The sequence below is a fragment of the Chelmon rostratus genome, chromosome 10, assembly GCF_017976325.1.
Source record: "Chelmon rostratus isolate fCheRos1 chromosome 10, fCheRos1.pri, whole genome shotgun sequence".
Lineage (NCBI taxonomy): Eukaryota > Metazoa > Chordata > Actinopteri > Chaetodontiformes > Chaetodontidae > Chelmon > Chelmon rostratus.
The window spans coordinates 1007528-1022636 of NC_055667.1; the positions used below are offsets into that span (position 1 = coordinate 1007528).

General features: G+C 40.3%; 1 protein-coding gene across 1 annotated transcript in view; it reads left to right on the forward strand.

Moving 5' to 3' along the window:
* The first annotated feature begins 4975 nt into the window (after positions 1-4975).
* Positions 4976-15109, forward strand: part of ephb2a (eph receptor B2a) — a 57868-nt gene continuing 47734 nt past the window's right edge. The window contains exon 1 of the mRNA XM_041946163.1: positions 4976-5051. Within this exon, the coding sequence (XP_041802097.1) occupies positions 4979-5051 (73 nt within the window). The 5' untranslated portion in view covers positions 4976-4978. The remainder of the gene's footprint in view (positions 5052-15109) is intronic.

Below are 15109 nucleotides of genomic sequence, written 5' to 3' on the forward strand. Positions count from 1 at the left end.
ATGGAACTGGACACAAGCAAGATGTCTACCAAGATTCAAAATGAATACCAAGCTACCCCGTGCTCAGTAGACTTGAGTGTTCACAAAACATGGACATCTTACCTGAAGTGATGCACATTCTTTTGTCACTGTTGCTGCCAGCACAGTCATTATAACGGGAACAATCTCAAATTTGATAGTTTGATAGTTTTACACTGGAGTTTTACATGACTGTTTTATATGTGGATGCGCCCAAACTGCCGCTGCAGATTTTAGCTGTGGGTGTGATGACTCAAAGGTTTGTTACAGTTTACCATTATTAATTTTCTATGTGCCTCTTCTAAAACCTTGATGGTTTTAGTAACCTATGTTTCCATCATTGCCAAACTCAAGTTTAGGAGATATACCTTGCGAGAGAGATCACAGTTATTTCAAAGTTATTAACATCTTATTTTCATTTTTACCACAGTGCCAATCGAAGGTACTCAAGGGACATTTCTGGTGGCCTAGGATGGAGGCAGACACCCTGTCCCATCCGTTCAGCTCCACCTCTGCTGTTGTCGGAGAATATGGAGAAGGCTCTTGCTGCATTAGTCTGGTCGGCGGAGGAGAATAAATGTTCGGGGGCCCCCCACCACAGGGAGGCCTCCGAATATAAAACAGATCAGAAAGTTTGGCACTATTCCAAAAATAGACCCCTCAAAACTGACTCTAAGAAACTGTCTCCCTGGTTCTTCGGCCCTTTCACTGTTAAATCCATTGTCAACCCCATAGATATTAAACTGAAACTTCCCCCCTCTATGAGAATCCCTGCCTCTCAGCTTAAACCTGTCACACCTAGCTGCTTGTCCTGTGATTTGTCTAGATGAATCTGTTCGCACATTCTTTGAAGATTCATTAAAACTATTAACTTTCACTGGTCTCCTGTTCTCCCCCCGTCTGAGTTTTGGGTCCTTTAAATGACCAGATCAAAACACCCTGAGTCTGATGTGAAACCTGCAGTTCTGATGTTAAAACAAACGCAGTCGCTGTGTATCCATCTATTGCCAAGCAAACTTTGAGCAAAGATTTGAAATGATGCAGAAAAGGGAAAAAATGTGTGTGTGCTTCAATAAAGTGGTTTGGAGCAATTCAATTTCAACATGTGCATAAAGACACCTTGATGTAAACAAGGCTAGTGATAACAAGTGTCTGCTTTCGAATGTGAAAATCATCTGAAGTAAAATTAAAGCTGTGGCCAGCCGTTGGAAAGGGGTAACACTGCACATTTTCCTACTCTGCAAGAACACAAACCTGCTATGACATCTGAATATGCTGGTGTGTGTGCGAAACCCCTCTAGGTACTTGGCAAGAGGTTTCAGGATATGAAAAGTAAACAAAAGGAACTGAACATATTTGTTTTGCTGTTTAATGTGGAACCAGTTGACAACCTACAGTATGAAAACATTGAGCTGCAAAGCCACATCCTAATACTGTGAGCAGCTCTTTTCAAAACTGACTCGTGCAAAGAGTTGGTTCCCCTCAAGACTGGCTGAGTCAAACCTGAAAAAACACCTGCAAGTATCATCATCATCATCATCATCATCATCATCAACATCACTTCCATCTGACCAGCAGATCCTGCTATCACAGAGGTTAGTGTGATTTATGTGTTCAATAATTTATTCAAAAGATATTATGAAAATTGAAATGGCCCTTGATAGGACAAAGGTTCTCCACCCCTGAGTTTTAACAGATACATGCATCACTCACTGTCACTGTCACATGAACACCTGCACGTTGTAAATTTCATTGCCTATGTTGTTTATTACCATATTATTCTGTTTATTTTACATTTTTATATACATTTATTGTTTAGTCTTTTGTTGATGTTTTTCTTTTGTCCTCATTGAGTTGTATCTTGTGTTGAGTTGTGTCTTTGAAAGCACTTTGAAAGCACATTGAATGCAATGTTTAAACTGGAGTCTAGTTCCTTACATACATTCATGCATGCAGACATGGCCAATTAAGCTGACTCCGATTCTGATCATTGACAGACCTGCAAACTCTCTATTAGGGAAAAAGGGGACAAGGTATGAAACTAAAATCAGGTAGGGGAGTCTGATGGCGAGAAAAAAATAATGAATTGCATTTGATTTGACTTTGAGAGAAGTTATTTGTTGCTTTTCTCTCCATGTGACACATTAAAATCGGCATATTCTACAAAGAGCATGATTTTGACCAACATTGCTCTAACATGTCGATGGTGGGTCACGGTCAGGGTGAACACAATATGCATATAGCGGTGTCAATGATGACATGCATCATGACAACTGTCAAGCAAAGAAAGGAAAAGTAGATCTGGAATGTTGTGTCTTCTGAGAGAGGGTGAACTATTGTGTTTTTGTTGAAGCAAAAGACAAGGCAGTGTCCCTGGTGTGGGGATGCACTTGCAGGGCTGAAGAAGGGTAATCTAATGCATCATTACAGCTCAAAACATACTCAAGTGGATGAGTTGCAAAGACAAAAGTGCTTGAATATCGCCCCTCAGTGGTGTTTGGGTTTGAGTTTGTCTTGAAGAACCATTGCAGAGCAGATCACTGATACGACACATGATATTGAAAAACACTGAAGGATGCAAGAAATTTCCAGTTTTCTTTCAGGGCTACAATGAAACAAGAGACATAACAAAAACCACCCAAGTAACCATTTTTGTGTGTGGGATCACTGCCAAGTTTGATCCAAGGGAGAAAGTGCTGCATTTGCAAGCCATGCATGGCACTGCCAAAGGTGAGGATTTGTTCGAGCAAGTGCAAAAACTCCTTCAGGCATTTGGTGAGAGGTTTGAGGACATAAAAAGTTAACAAAAGGAACAGAACATATTTGTTACGCTACAAGCTTATGTGCCTGACAACCGACAACATGAAATCACCGAGCAGCAAAGCAACAACATTCCCCCACTGCTTAGGTTGTAGAAACTGTGTGTCCTGAGGACATACACTGAAGACTGCATCTCTGTTTGGGACAATATACTGCTGTGATCAGTTATTTTCAAAACTGACTCTTGACTGACCCAAACCTGGAAACCCAGCTGCAAGTAGCATCAGTACCATCTGACATCAGACGCCTCGCCAAAGAGAGGCAGTTCCAGCCATTACATTAGTGTGATATATGCAGGTGTTCAATAATTAAGAATGGCCATCAAAGGCTGTTAGAGGACTTGAAAGTTTTTTGATAGCCGCTCTGATTTCCTCTGGCCTATATAATTATCCGGTGTTAACACCTGGCCCACTGTGCAGCCGGCCACTGATTACAGAGACACTGCCCTGCTAGCTGGGACTGGAACCCCGATGGTGAGAGCAGCCACAGAGAGGCACCAGCTTTACTGCTCAATCTATGACCCACAAGTCAAGACAGATTATGTCTGATTAGATCGCTGATGGAGCGTCTGACCTACAATCTGCTGCATTCTCATCACCCTCTCTCTGTGCAAAGGTTTCCATGGGAACAAGCCCTGGGCGGCTCTAATCTGTTGTTTTGCAGCCCTCAGTCATCTGGAGGCAGGCTGGATTCCTTTATGTCAGGCCCATATTCTTCTGCTCTATTTCCTCACTGAGTTCTCTCTCTCTCTCTCTCTCTTGCTCTCTCTCTCTCTCTTTCTCTCTCTCTCTCTCTCTTTCTCTCTCTCTCTTGCTCTCTCTCTCTCATCCACTCCAGCCTTATGTCATGAAATGAATCAGACAGATCATGTAGAATCAGATGTAGGATCTCTGTGGACATGACAGCAGTGCAGCCAAGGCACAAAACTCTTATTGAGTTCTTAATGTCAAAAGCACCAATAAAAATATGGAGGACATTCAGATCAGAGATCAGAGACAGAGGTTACCATCACCCACCAAGTATGACCACCTGTTACCATGACAACTGAGTGAACAATCAGCAATAAAAGATGACATATTTGATATGCATTTATTTATTTTTAATTTGAAATTCCCTGATTGCAGTATGACGAGCATGAGTATGCAGTTGCCTGTGTTTTGGCTCCCAGACCCTCAGGGAGGTGGTGGTCTGTTGCAAATGTAATCTTCACCTGTCTGCGAAGGTTTGAAACATGTAAAAAAATATCAACGAGTTGAAATCTTCTACAAATCTTCAAATGTTCCTTGTGAGATGTTGTACGGGACCTTATTTTTACCAGCACCTAATTAAAAAAAGTGGAAGTCCAAAAAATAGAATGTGTAATTTGAAGAGAATTAGATGAGTAAATGAAAAGGAAGGAATAAAAGCAGTTATTTAAATGAATCTCTTACTACTCTGAAATGGGCTGCACTAGACACTCCACCAAAACCACTGGAATTTACCCTTTAACAATTTATTGTGTTTTATAGATTTATATATGTTTCAAAAAATAAGAATCTGAAAAGTAACTAGTAACTATAGCAGTAAAATAAATGTAGCAAAAAAAGTAGAAAATAACTTCCTTTGAACTTAGTGGAAAATAATTTCCTCTGAACTGCTGTGGAGTAGTAATAGAACAGGCAAGCAGGAGACAGAAATGCTACAATGTACACATGTACAATTACCTCAAAATTTTACCTCAGTAAGTACAGTAAGAGTAAATGTACTTCGTTACTTTCCACCACTGTAAATATACAAGTAAATAATAATAACTGCTCGGATCAGCTGACTGACTGACTGAAAACTCCTCCTGAACAAACACTTCATTAATAAAAGCTCTTTCATTTTCTACCCCAGGACGAGTGGTACCAGTTTCCACAGTAAACCTTGCGTCAGGAGGTGCACTGGGTGCAGCGGGATGCTGGTCTCCTGTGGTTTTTCCACTGTTTTCCCGCCCCTATCCTTTTGGTTTCGCCCAAACTGCCCTGAGCTGCAGCTCCTCTCTGCTGCTGCTGATGATGATGAGGAGGAGGAGGAGGAACAGGAGGAGGAGGAGGAGGATGCGCTGCAGCTCTGAATGAATCCACAGTCAGTGGCCTGCTGCTGGACGGCTTACAGTCAAATGCCTGGAATGACAATGATTATGGATATGTTATATTTCCTGTGGATGCTACCAGCGGTCTGGGCTGTTGAAGGTAAGCACGTGTTTGGCTCTTGTCTGGGACTGGTTGTGCGGGGACGGCGCAGCGCGCAGACAGCGACAGCGACATAGAGCTCCATCATTAATGAAAAAACTGTCTGTGCGTGTTCTCATCGCGTTTGAATGGTCGTGTGGTTCGTTTAACTCAGCACTCCTGTGGAAAATGGAAAAGTAGTGTTTCTATGTAGAACTGTCTGTACAGTGAAGGACTAAGGCTGCCAACGTGTTTGACTCGGTGGCAGGCTGGATTATAATCTTCTCTGGCTTTTTTCATGTTTGACATTCTCACAGGCCGCCGGGAATATGATAGACTTTAACTGTCAGTATTTCAGATCATCGCGCTGATCAGCATGTACATTCTATACCTCTGCAACATGTGTGTATATTGCATTACATATGCAAATACATGTATGTAAATAATAGCCAAATTATAAAGGAGCACTTAAATGCAATGCTTAAACCAATGCATAACCTCAGTTTCTTTATTATTATATTTGTATCCACATTATGTGAAATATATTACAAAATTACAAAGTTTGTTTTAACCCTTTCGACCTTACTGGCCTGGTGTGTGTCAGGTTGTATCAGCCTGCATATTTGCATTTATTGGCATTGTGCAGCCGTGAAAAATGTGGAGTCTTGGGTTTGAAAATTTCACTAGTGGGAACATCATGTAACGAGGAGCTGGAGCAAGATCATAGGCTATATGATACAGTGATATTAATAGCCTTAAAGCTTACAAAAAGGGAAAGAAGCTAACGATGTGCTGGGTGAGATAATACACTTGAATGCATATGAAGTGCTTGCATAATTGAAGATACTTCTCAAATCACCAGCTGACTGAAAGAAGCTTTGGCTTTATACTTCTTTAAAACTATTACTGTCACAATAGTCCAATACTGGCCCTTGGCAGATGAAAAAATAGATCAATCAGCAATTGGTGCTTGTAAAAAGGCTGTGTATCTGGATTATATCTTTCCCTTTATTCTCATTTCACATCACAAAGTGACAGCAGAGCAGAGTGAAGACCACACACAGTACTGTATCTGTACCGAAGCACCTGCCGCTCATTAAATCAGTAGTGTGCCAATGTGACTTAGTTCACAACATTGTTCACTGACATACATACATTCAACATGTTATCATGCCTCTGTGGAACATGATGGCGCTCTTCTATTGGAAGCCTGTTCCAGCTATCTATCTATCTATCTATCTATCTATCTATCTATCTATCTATCTATCTATCTGTCTGTCTGTCTATCTGTCTTTCAACATAGTGGCCATCCAAGTAAATAAAAGTCTTTGGCTTAGAATATTTTGTCATGTTTGTTTGGATCAGAAAATTTTCCTTCTATCTTTTCTGTAAGTGTAGTTGAAGGATAAAATTATAACACACGCACATCAGTCACACAATATCTATATATCAGGTTAACCTGCTAGGGGTCCCCAGGGCAAGAGTCTCTCAATGACTCCCAACACAGCACATTTGACCATTCCCAAAAAGACAGTACCACTGATAGGCATACCAGAAAAAGTCATATGAAGTATGTTCGTGTTACATACGTGGTGTAACTAATGTACGTTATGTACATTAAATTAGTCAACGTTGACTTTCATATCACAGGGAACATGAACAGCGCCTCCTGGGTGAAAGTCCTGTGTTTGCTCGACGCATGCACCCGCTCCATCTCCTTCATATGCAGACTTTTACTACGCGTACTAGAGGTTGACACCTTATAATAAATGTAAATATAGTATTATTATTTAGTATTATTTTATTATAATATATATATTATAATAACCTGGTTTCTGGTGAGGATAGGCTGAATTATGTCCAGAGTTCCAGAAGCCAACCATGTTTCCTATACTGGGATACTACTACTATTACTACTACTGCTATACTGCTACTTGCAGTAAGTTAGTATGCAATAACTGGTGAAATACACATTTGTTTAAATAAGGATATTCACCATGCTAGCATAATATCAAGTGGAATATTAAAGGAATTCAAACTTGATTTTGACACAGGGCCCCTCTATAAGACAGAGTGTGAAGACTGGATAAATATGCAAAAACCACAAGTCACACAGGCCCCTTAGAGTCCATGCTCTTGTCCCCTTTGGTTTGTAAACCAGCCTTTTCTGACTGTGATGCCGTTACTGCAGTTAGAGTGGGCACGTTGGACATGATCAGTGTCCTCTCAGTACTGCAGTTGTTAGACGTAACAATAATGGTGATGGATGATATTCCACTGAACCTTTGTCTGTGGGTCACACACGACTGAATTTGAGTATTATTAATACTATATTTAAATCTCTGAAGCTGAATTCAAACACACTGAATGTAAATTCAGGAAGTCAAATTTAAAGGAGTCATGCACCAATCATCGAGTCTGCCTGTGAAAACAGTTGAAAACAGAGACTCTAACCCTGGTGATTTTGTGTTTTCATTAGACTTAACTTGGGACTTGCAAATTTTAATAGAACTCTGGTGTTACAAACTGCTCCGGTGAATAATCGTGGTGTTTATCAGGCCATGATGTGAAATGTAGGATGCAGTGTTTTTGGTGCTTGACCACACACTTGGGACTAAAATTCAGGATATCTTGGTGTCTGCTGCTATTGAAATTTCTTTCTTTAATCTGTCCTAACCTTATGGAAGGGAAATGCCAAATTGCATTTTCTTAAGACCGTGTAATTCACATAGGTCATTTTTACATGTGCAATTTGTCTGTCATACCTAATGTACATTGACCCTGCTCTGATCAGTCAACATGCATACAAGCAGAATAAGTACCACAGTAAGGACAGTATGTCAACGTTGAAGCAGGAAGTAGGTCTTTAAACTGTGATGGATGTTTACAACAGACAGTTTGGGTCATATTTTGACTGTAAACCTTAATTTTTAAATTTGGCAAACATGGAGCTTTTTTCCAGCCTATCTGATTCATGTTTAATTTGTTTTTGTGCTGTCACTATGTTTCCAGCTATTATGAATAGGAGTGATGCACAAAACAAGATCCAAGTCATAATAAACAATAAAGAATATATCTTTTTAATACATACAACCTGAAAAGTATGCAGCTGTCATTATTTCAGTGGATTGAAGAGCATAATGAAGATAAGTCAGCAGACAAGAATCCCTCCATCTGCTGACGTAAACATCTAATCCATGGAAACAGTGAGAAGGGTTCGACCTCCCTTGGCTCTGCTGCCATCTTCCCTTCACTGCTTTATGTAAGACAGTTTCAGCCACGTCACAGGCCATTCTGTCCAGTCAGTAATGGTGTTAATAGACCCCTTTCTCTGCTCTGCTTCCACTCTCCTTTCATTCACATACACTTTGTGTTTTACCTGGCAGGTTACATTTGAAGCGATGGAGCACAGATGTTACCCAAGCGCTTATCTAACAGAGTATCATACCTCTTCACGGCCACTCAGATGGCAATACAACTGTATTGCACATAATTGCAATGTCTTGTACATGCCTATGCTGTTGCTGCCATTCACACTCTGTTTGCCTCAAGACACTCACACGGAAACAGTGCCGTAGTTTCATGATAATTTCTTTCACAACAGGAAGACTTGTGATTAGATACAGTACATGGTGCTGAGAGGTACCACTCATGTCCTCCAAGAGAAATATTGGCTGCTGAATAATTCATGCCTCTTTTCATTGTGAAGACGGTCCGAGTATTTTTTATTGAACTTATTACATTACACAGTTTATTCTTTCTTATCTTATTATCATTTTTTTAGTGTTTGGATCGTTCCACCAATATTGGCAAATGCTTCTTAATTATGCACAACATAATGAGCCTTTACAACAGTCCAAGGGAAATTCTAATTTATTTTTGCAAGCAAATCTTTAGAATTCCTGAGTGTTTGTTTTGACTGATGAATTAAAGTCAGACTTACACTGACCAAAATGAAGATATTTCAAGTTTTTGTTTACTAATTTTTCTGCAGGGGCAGCACCCCTGATATTAGTGTTTGTCAGCAGGTTGAAGTTGCTGGGACCAACTGATGATCTTAGTACGTTGATTTGATGGGTGTAATATTGATGTTGGCTGGCACTGCAATCGTATGTTATATTGCTTTAATTTCAACAGCCCAACATGCAGTTCTGAGCATGTCACTTTTAACCACCTATTGAACTGCAATAGTCACTTATCTAGGAGTAACATACAGCATGCTGAGATCACAGGAATACTCTTGTAAAGGACAGACTGCTTAAGTTGCTAATGATGGTAAAAAAAAATACCATAATAATAATAAGTTTTTATAGTCATATTCTTCTTTGTAGATTGTGTTTGCTAAGACAACCTAAGGTCAGCCATGTAATACATTGTGTAATACAACTCTGTTGAGTTAACAACAAAGGACCTGAACTGTTTTTCTTTGTTTGTCGGTTCTCATGGCCGGTGAGGTGTTTGACTGAAACATTATTTCTCTTTGAATTCACTCGATAAACATAAAACGAATTCTGTCTTATCCTGCATGGTTCGAAATGGAATGCTAAATTTAGTTTTACATTTCTGTTCTGTCCTGTTTTCGTAACTGTCGAATTACATTCATTAGATGTTTTTAATTTGTTTTGGATTTTTTTGTTCTGTTACAGTACATACAGTATGATGTTCTCCAGTCAACAGCCTAGCTATGAAAGTTGACAGCGCATCTCACTTAGTCATACCCACTTAGTATGTATGTCCAAAAAAATTGTATATTCTTTTGAAAATCAGAAAAATGTGCACAATAACTATAATATCAATATAATTCATATTTCCTAACACAAAAAGGGAGAAGAATTCAAATTTAAGTCAGACCTGAAAACTGTTATTTGAATTTATTTATCCTAGCATTTGTCCTCATTCCTTAGAGGCAACACTTTGTGTTTGTGTTTGGAAATAGGCCAGCCTGGCCACAGTGCCCTTTGATGACACTTCTCAGTGGGAGTCAGTCATGTAAACTAATCAATATTCAGTGTTGGAGCAGCATGTTCTTTAGCCTCTGGGAGCAATGATAGATAACACTGACCATTGGAACAGCCCATGATCCAGTTCTTCACTGGCCTATAAGATAAGATAAGATCAACTTCATTAATCAGAAGCCGGGGAAATTTGTTGTTACAGGCAGCATCAACAAAAATAGCAATAGTAAAGACAATGGAAAATACAAAATAAGTTGAATTTATATGTACATGTACCATGGAGATAAATATATATATATATGCATAGGTGTCGTATTTAAGGGGAAAAAAATGGAATATCGCACAGGTTGTAGCATGTATGAGATGAAGGATGTTTCCAGTAGTGCAAAGAAAAACAGTATGTGTGTGAACACAGCGCTACATTATACAATGCTGGAGTTGAATAAGCTGACGGCTGTTGTTGTGAAGGACCTACAGTACGGTTTCTTTTTACAGAGTGGATGCAGCAATCAGTTACTGAAGGAGCTGCTGAGGGACACCACAGTGTCATCCTCAGTGGTGTCCAGAGGGCAGTCCAGGACAGAGCCAGCCCTCCTGACCAGTTTGTTTAGTCTCTTTCTGTCCCTCTCAGAGCTTCCACAGCCCCAGCAGACCACCGTGTAGAAGATTGCAGATGCAACCACAGAGTCATAGAATGTTTTTAACAGTGTCCAACATACTCTAAGGGACCTCAGAATTGTCAGCAGATGGAGACAACTTTGGCCCTTTGGTCCTGTCCAGGGCATCTGTATTGGTTTTCCAGTCCAGTTTGTTGTTGAAGTGCACACCCAGGTATTTGTACTCCCCCACCCTCTAAATGTCCAAACCCTGGATGCTCACCAGTGTGATTTGTGACACTTTCCTGCAGAAGTCTGTCACCATCTCCTTGATCTTACCGGCGTTGATGTGCAGGTGGTTTAGTCCACACCAGTCGACAAAGTTAGTGATGACTTCCCTGTATTCCAGATTGTTCCCCTGTGATACACATCCAACAACGGCTGTATCATCTGAGAACATCTGGATTTGGTAGCTGTCAGTGTTGTGTCTGACGTCAGATGTGTAGAGGCTGAAGGTAAAAGGAGAGAGCACAGTACCCTGCAGAGCCCCCGTGCTGCAGCTTATCACATCAGACACACAGTCCTGAAGCCACTCATACTGGTCTGGTGAGGTAGTCGATGGTCCATGCAGCCAGGTGACAGTCTACTCCAGCTCCCTCCAGCTTGCCCCTCAGCAGTGATGGATTGTGTTGAAAGCACTGGAGAAGTCAAAAAGCATGACCCTCACTGCGCTCCTAGAGCTCTACAGGTGGGAAAGAGATCTGTGCAGCAGGTAGATGATAGCGTCTTATGCGAACTCTAGGGGGTCCAGTATAATCCTCTCCAGGGTCTTCATCAGGTGGCAAATTAGAGCCACTGTCCTGAAGTGGTTGGGCTCCCTGGGATGCACAGTCTTTGGAACTGGAAATGGAACCACACAGGACGTTTTCCACAGGGCTGGAACTCTGTCCAAAATGAGGATCATGTTGAAGATGTGAAGAACGACCCCACAGAGCTGATCTGGACCTGTCGAAGAACAGGTTTGATTAAAACACTAAAACAAAGAAAAAAAAGAAAAGCGGTTGGAGCTGCTGTAACAAGCTGCCACTCGTGCGCCGCCATCTCTACTACTCTGGTCACGTCACCAAACTGAATGAGTTTTAGCATGACAGAGAGCCACAGCAGACTGTGTCCACTGTGGAGCAGCTTTATTAAAGGTCTCCAGTAACATTCATTTCAGCTGTAAGTAGCTTTATGTTTGAGTTTTATCTTGTCTACAGTCTAACACCTAGCTTTCAGTTCAGCTCCAGAGGTGATAACCACATACCCACTATTATTTTATTATTTGGACATGAACATGATTCAACTCAGGTAGCTGTGATGGTTAGACATCCTCTCAAATTCAAGCTGCAATATCCTCCAGACTGTCTCAATATGCATTATCTCTCAGCTCCACCTTTTTACTGTTTTTCACCATCACTTAGTTCGACGAACACATCCTAATGAATGAAATGTAAATAAAAACTGGCAAGCAAAAATGTTCATTAAAATGACATTTGTTTGACACACACACACACATATATATATATATATATATATATATATATATATATATATATATATATATATATATATATATATATATATATTATTTTTCTCCAATATTTCTGGAACATATTTTAAGTCCATTCAGATAGAGGCCTGTTAATGTCATTGATAAATGTGACAAGTTTCTTAAATTACTTGTACATTCTCCTTAAGAGTGGATGTGTTCATACATGTGGTTGTTGCACAAAGCCCAGTGTTTCATGTTATACTGAACGTGCTGGAGTACAGAGTCAGCATAAAAAAGAGGCGTCATTGTCTTAAATGAATCTTCTCTGCTAAATTTGCAGAGCACATTTTTGCTTACAGAGGATCAACCCTTTTAATTTTCAGAGTTCGATTTTTTCCTCCACAACATTTTTTGTTAAACATGCTGATAAATTCACAGTAATTGAATTTCCTGCTTCTGACGGGCAATACAATTTCCCAACGGCAAAACTTTCTTAAATTATTATTAAAAGTATTTCAGTGCATTCTCCCCAACATGACACTGAGACTGTGAATCCACTGAAGCACAACTTTTAGTAAAGCATAAATCTAGTGAAGCATGTTGTCTTTCCCCAAGAGATCAGTAGATTTAGTCCATGTGACAGCTGCTTAAGCAGTCTCTGCACTGACTCTGTTATCCAGCAGTCCGATGACATGACAAGAGAAAAATGAACCAGTGATCAGCAGCTGACAGCAGTAGACATCCGAGGAAATGCAGTATCAGTATACTGTATCCCCACTGTGATTTGATTTTTTACAAGACTTTCACAGTTACATTTAAATTAAGATCACTGCATGAGTTGGAAAAACGCTTCTAGTCCTTTCAGCAAAGTGTCGTACGCACAGTCAAAGCCGTGTAGACTGCACTGCTGCTTTCATTTTTCATGATAGTGACAAGGAAGAAATTATTCATTTACAGTGGAAGAAAAACATATGAAAGAAACTATGACAAAGGCAGGTTTTATCTTCAAAAGAGATTCACACAGAGTTCATCTCTTTCAATGTTTACTTCCAAAGTCCTCCTTCTTACAGGAGTGATGTTTATTTTCAAGGAATGCTGATGTGCTCAGGTAAAATCTGAGTCAGCAGAAATACTGACTCCATTTGACAAAAAGTCAAGGTTGATTTAGCTTTATCACACTGTCATCATCAGTGGATGTTTGCGAGCTCAGTAGCTGTGCTTTTCAGATGTCTTGTCCGTGTTGGCTCAAAAGTTACGCTTCATTTTATTCTTGGTGTTCGGAAATTTGTGTTGTGTATTTTGACAAAACAATCACAACTCCAGGGTCATGTACCTGTTCTTTTTCCAGAGCTTTCAAATGTATCACAGAGTCTTCATTTGTACATAGAGTTCAGAATGAACTCTCATGCTTTAAAGTGAAGGATAAGATAATCATTCCTCCTCTCCGTATTGGCCAGGAAGTCATGCCTTCCTAACATGACTCGTTATGTTATAACTGAGTTCCACATCAGATTTCCCTTTCATCTTCATTCATTCTTTGAGACAAACTGACACTGTGGAACAATTTCACTTTGTCTGGTGCTACCAGCTCAGCAGCGCACCCAAACTCCTCCGAAGAGAGTTAACTGTATCCAAGTGCATTTGTCCTTGCAGCTCATCCAGTTTTGCATGTTTCGAGCTGTATGATGATTGGCCATTTTAAACCCCACAAACTGACACAGTCACTTGGGTTGTTTGTCTCTTGCTCCTGGAAACATTCTGCAAAATGTTTCCTTCACAGTCACCAGCATATATTGACCTGACATCAACTTAACTGCTACGTGTGTGTTGTGTTCAGATGTAACTGAGGTGTTAGTCTACTATTTCATGTTATTTTCAAAATACAGGGGTACAAAACTGTTGACGAGTACAGAGACATATGAAATGCTCCAGGACAAATAAATAGTTAGTGCAAGAACAGATAGCAGCAAACCGTATTTGACTTGAAGTTTTCATGCACTCCACTTGAGTGGCCTTGCATACAGCCCTGGTGTGTGTTGTACATAGAGATGATGTCACACTAACCAGTGAGCTTGTAATAGCAGACAGTATGTCAATATGATCTCAATCATATTTAAAATATACTATAACATCATCACTCTAACATTAAAAAGGAGGTTTACATTTAGGTTCAAGTTAAATAATGTCTGATAAACACAGGAAAGTGTTAGTGTATGAAAGCTGGTGCTGAAAGTAGCACGGCGGGCAGCAATGTGACATAAAACAAAGTGAATCTCAATGTATTCCTGTGGGTTTAATCCAGCATGGCGTACAGAGCGTGGCACAGCCTACAAGGATTATATGTGTGACTTGGCCCTCTCTCCTCCTCTTTGTCCTACTTTTCATTGAATCATGCAGCGAAAGGCAGAACAAGAGCTCTCTCTAACTCTCTCTCTCTCTCTGTCTCATATATATACATAGAGAGAGACAGCGAGGCAGAGAGACAGTGGCAAGGGGAGGGAGCCATTATTGGACAGAAAAAGACACAGAGTGAGCTTTGCAGTGCATGATGAGAGCAGACGTCATGTCCCACACAGGTTTTACTGTAATATAAATTCCAAGCTGAAATAAGAATAATTCAGTAAGCTTATACAGCCCAGTAACAATCACTGTCCCATCTTGAACAGGATGCTGTGAGTGTTGATATTCTATAGCTCCTTAATGTCAAGTGATTTTCAGCAGCATATTGTGTCCAGTCAGTTGTGCTCAACCTGCAGAGACTGAGGAGAATGATGAATGTCTGGTCATGAAAGGAGGGCAACATATACAGTACTAATGCACCCCCGCCCTCACCAGTCCACACTGTCCCCATTTCCTTGCTCTGCCTCCTATCAGCAGCTCCGGCCCATGCTAGCCCACATGCATTTTAGATGCACAACTGCAGCAGTGCTCTTCATTATTAACAAATATATTAAACTGTGTCTTCTAAGCTCCGCCATCAATGATCATTTTGAT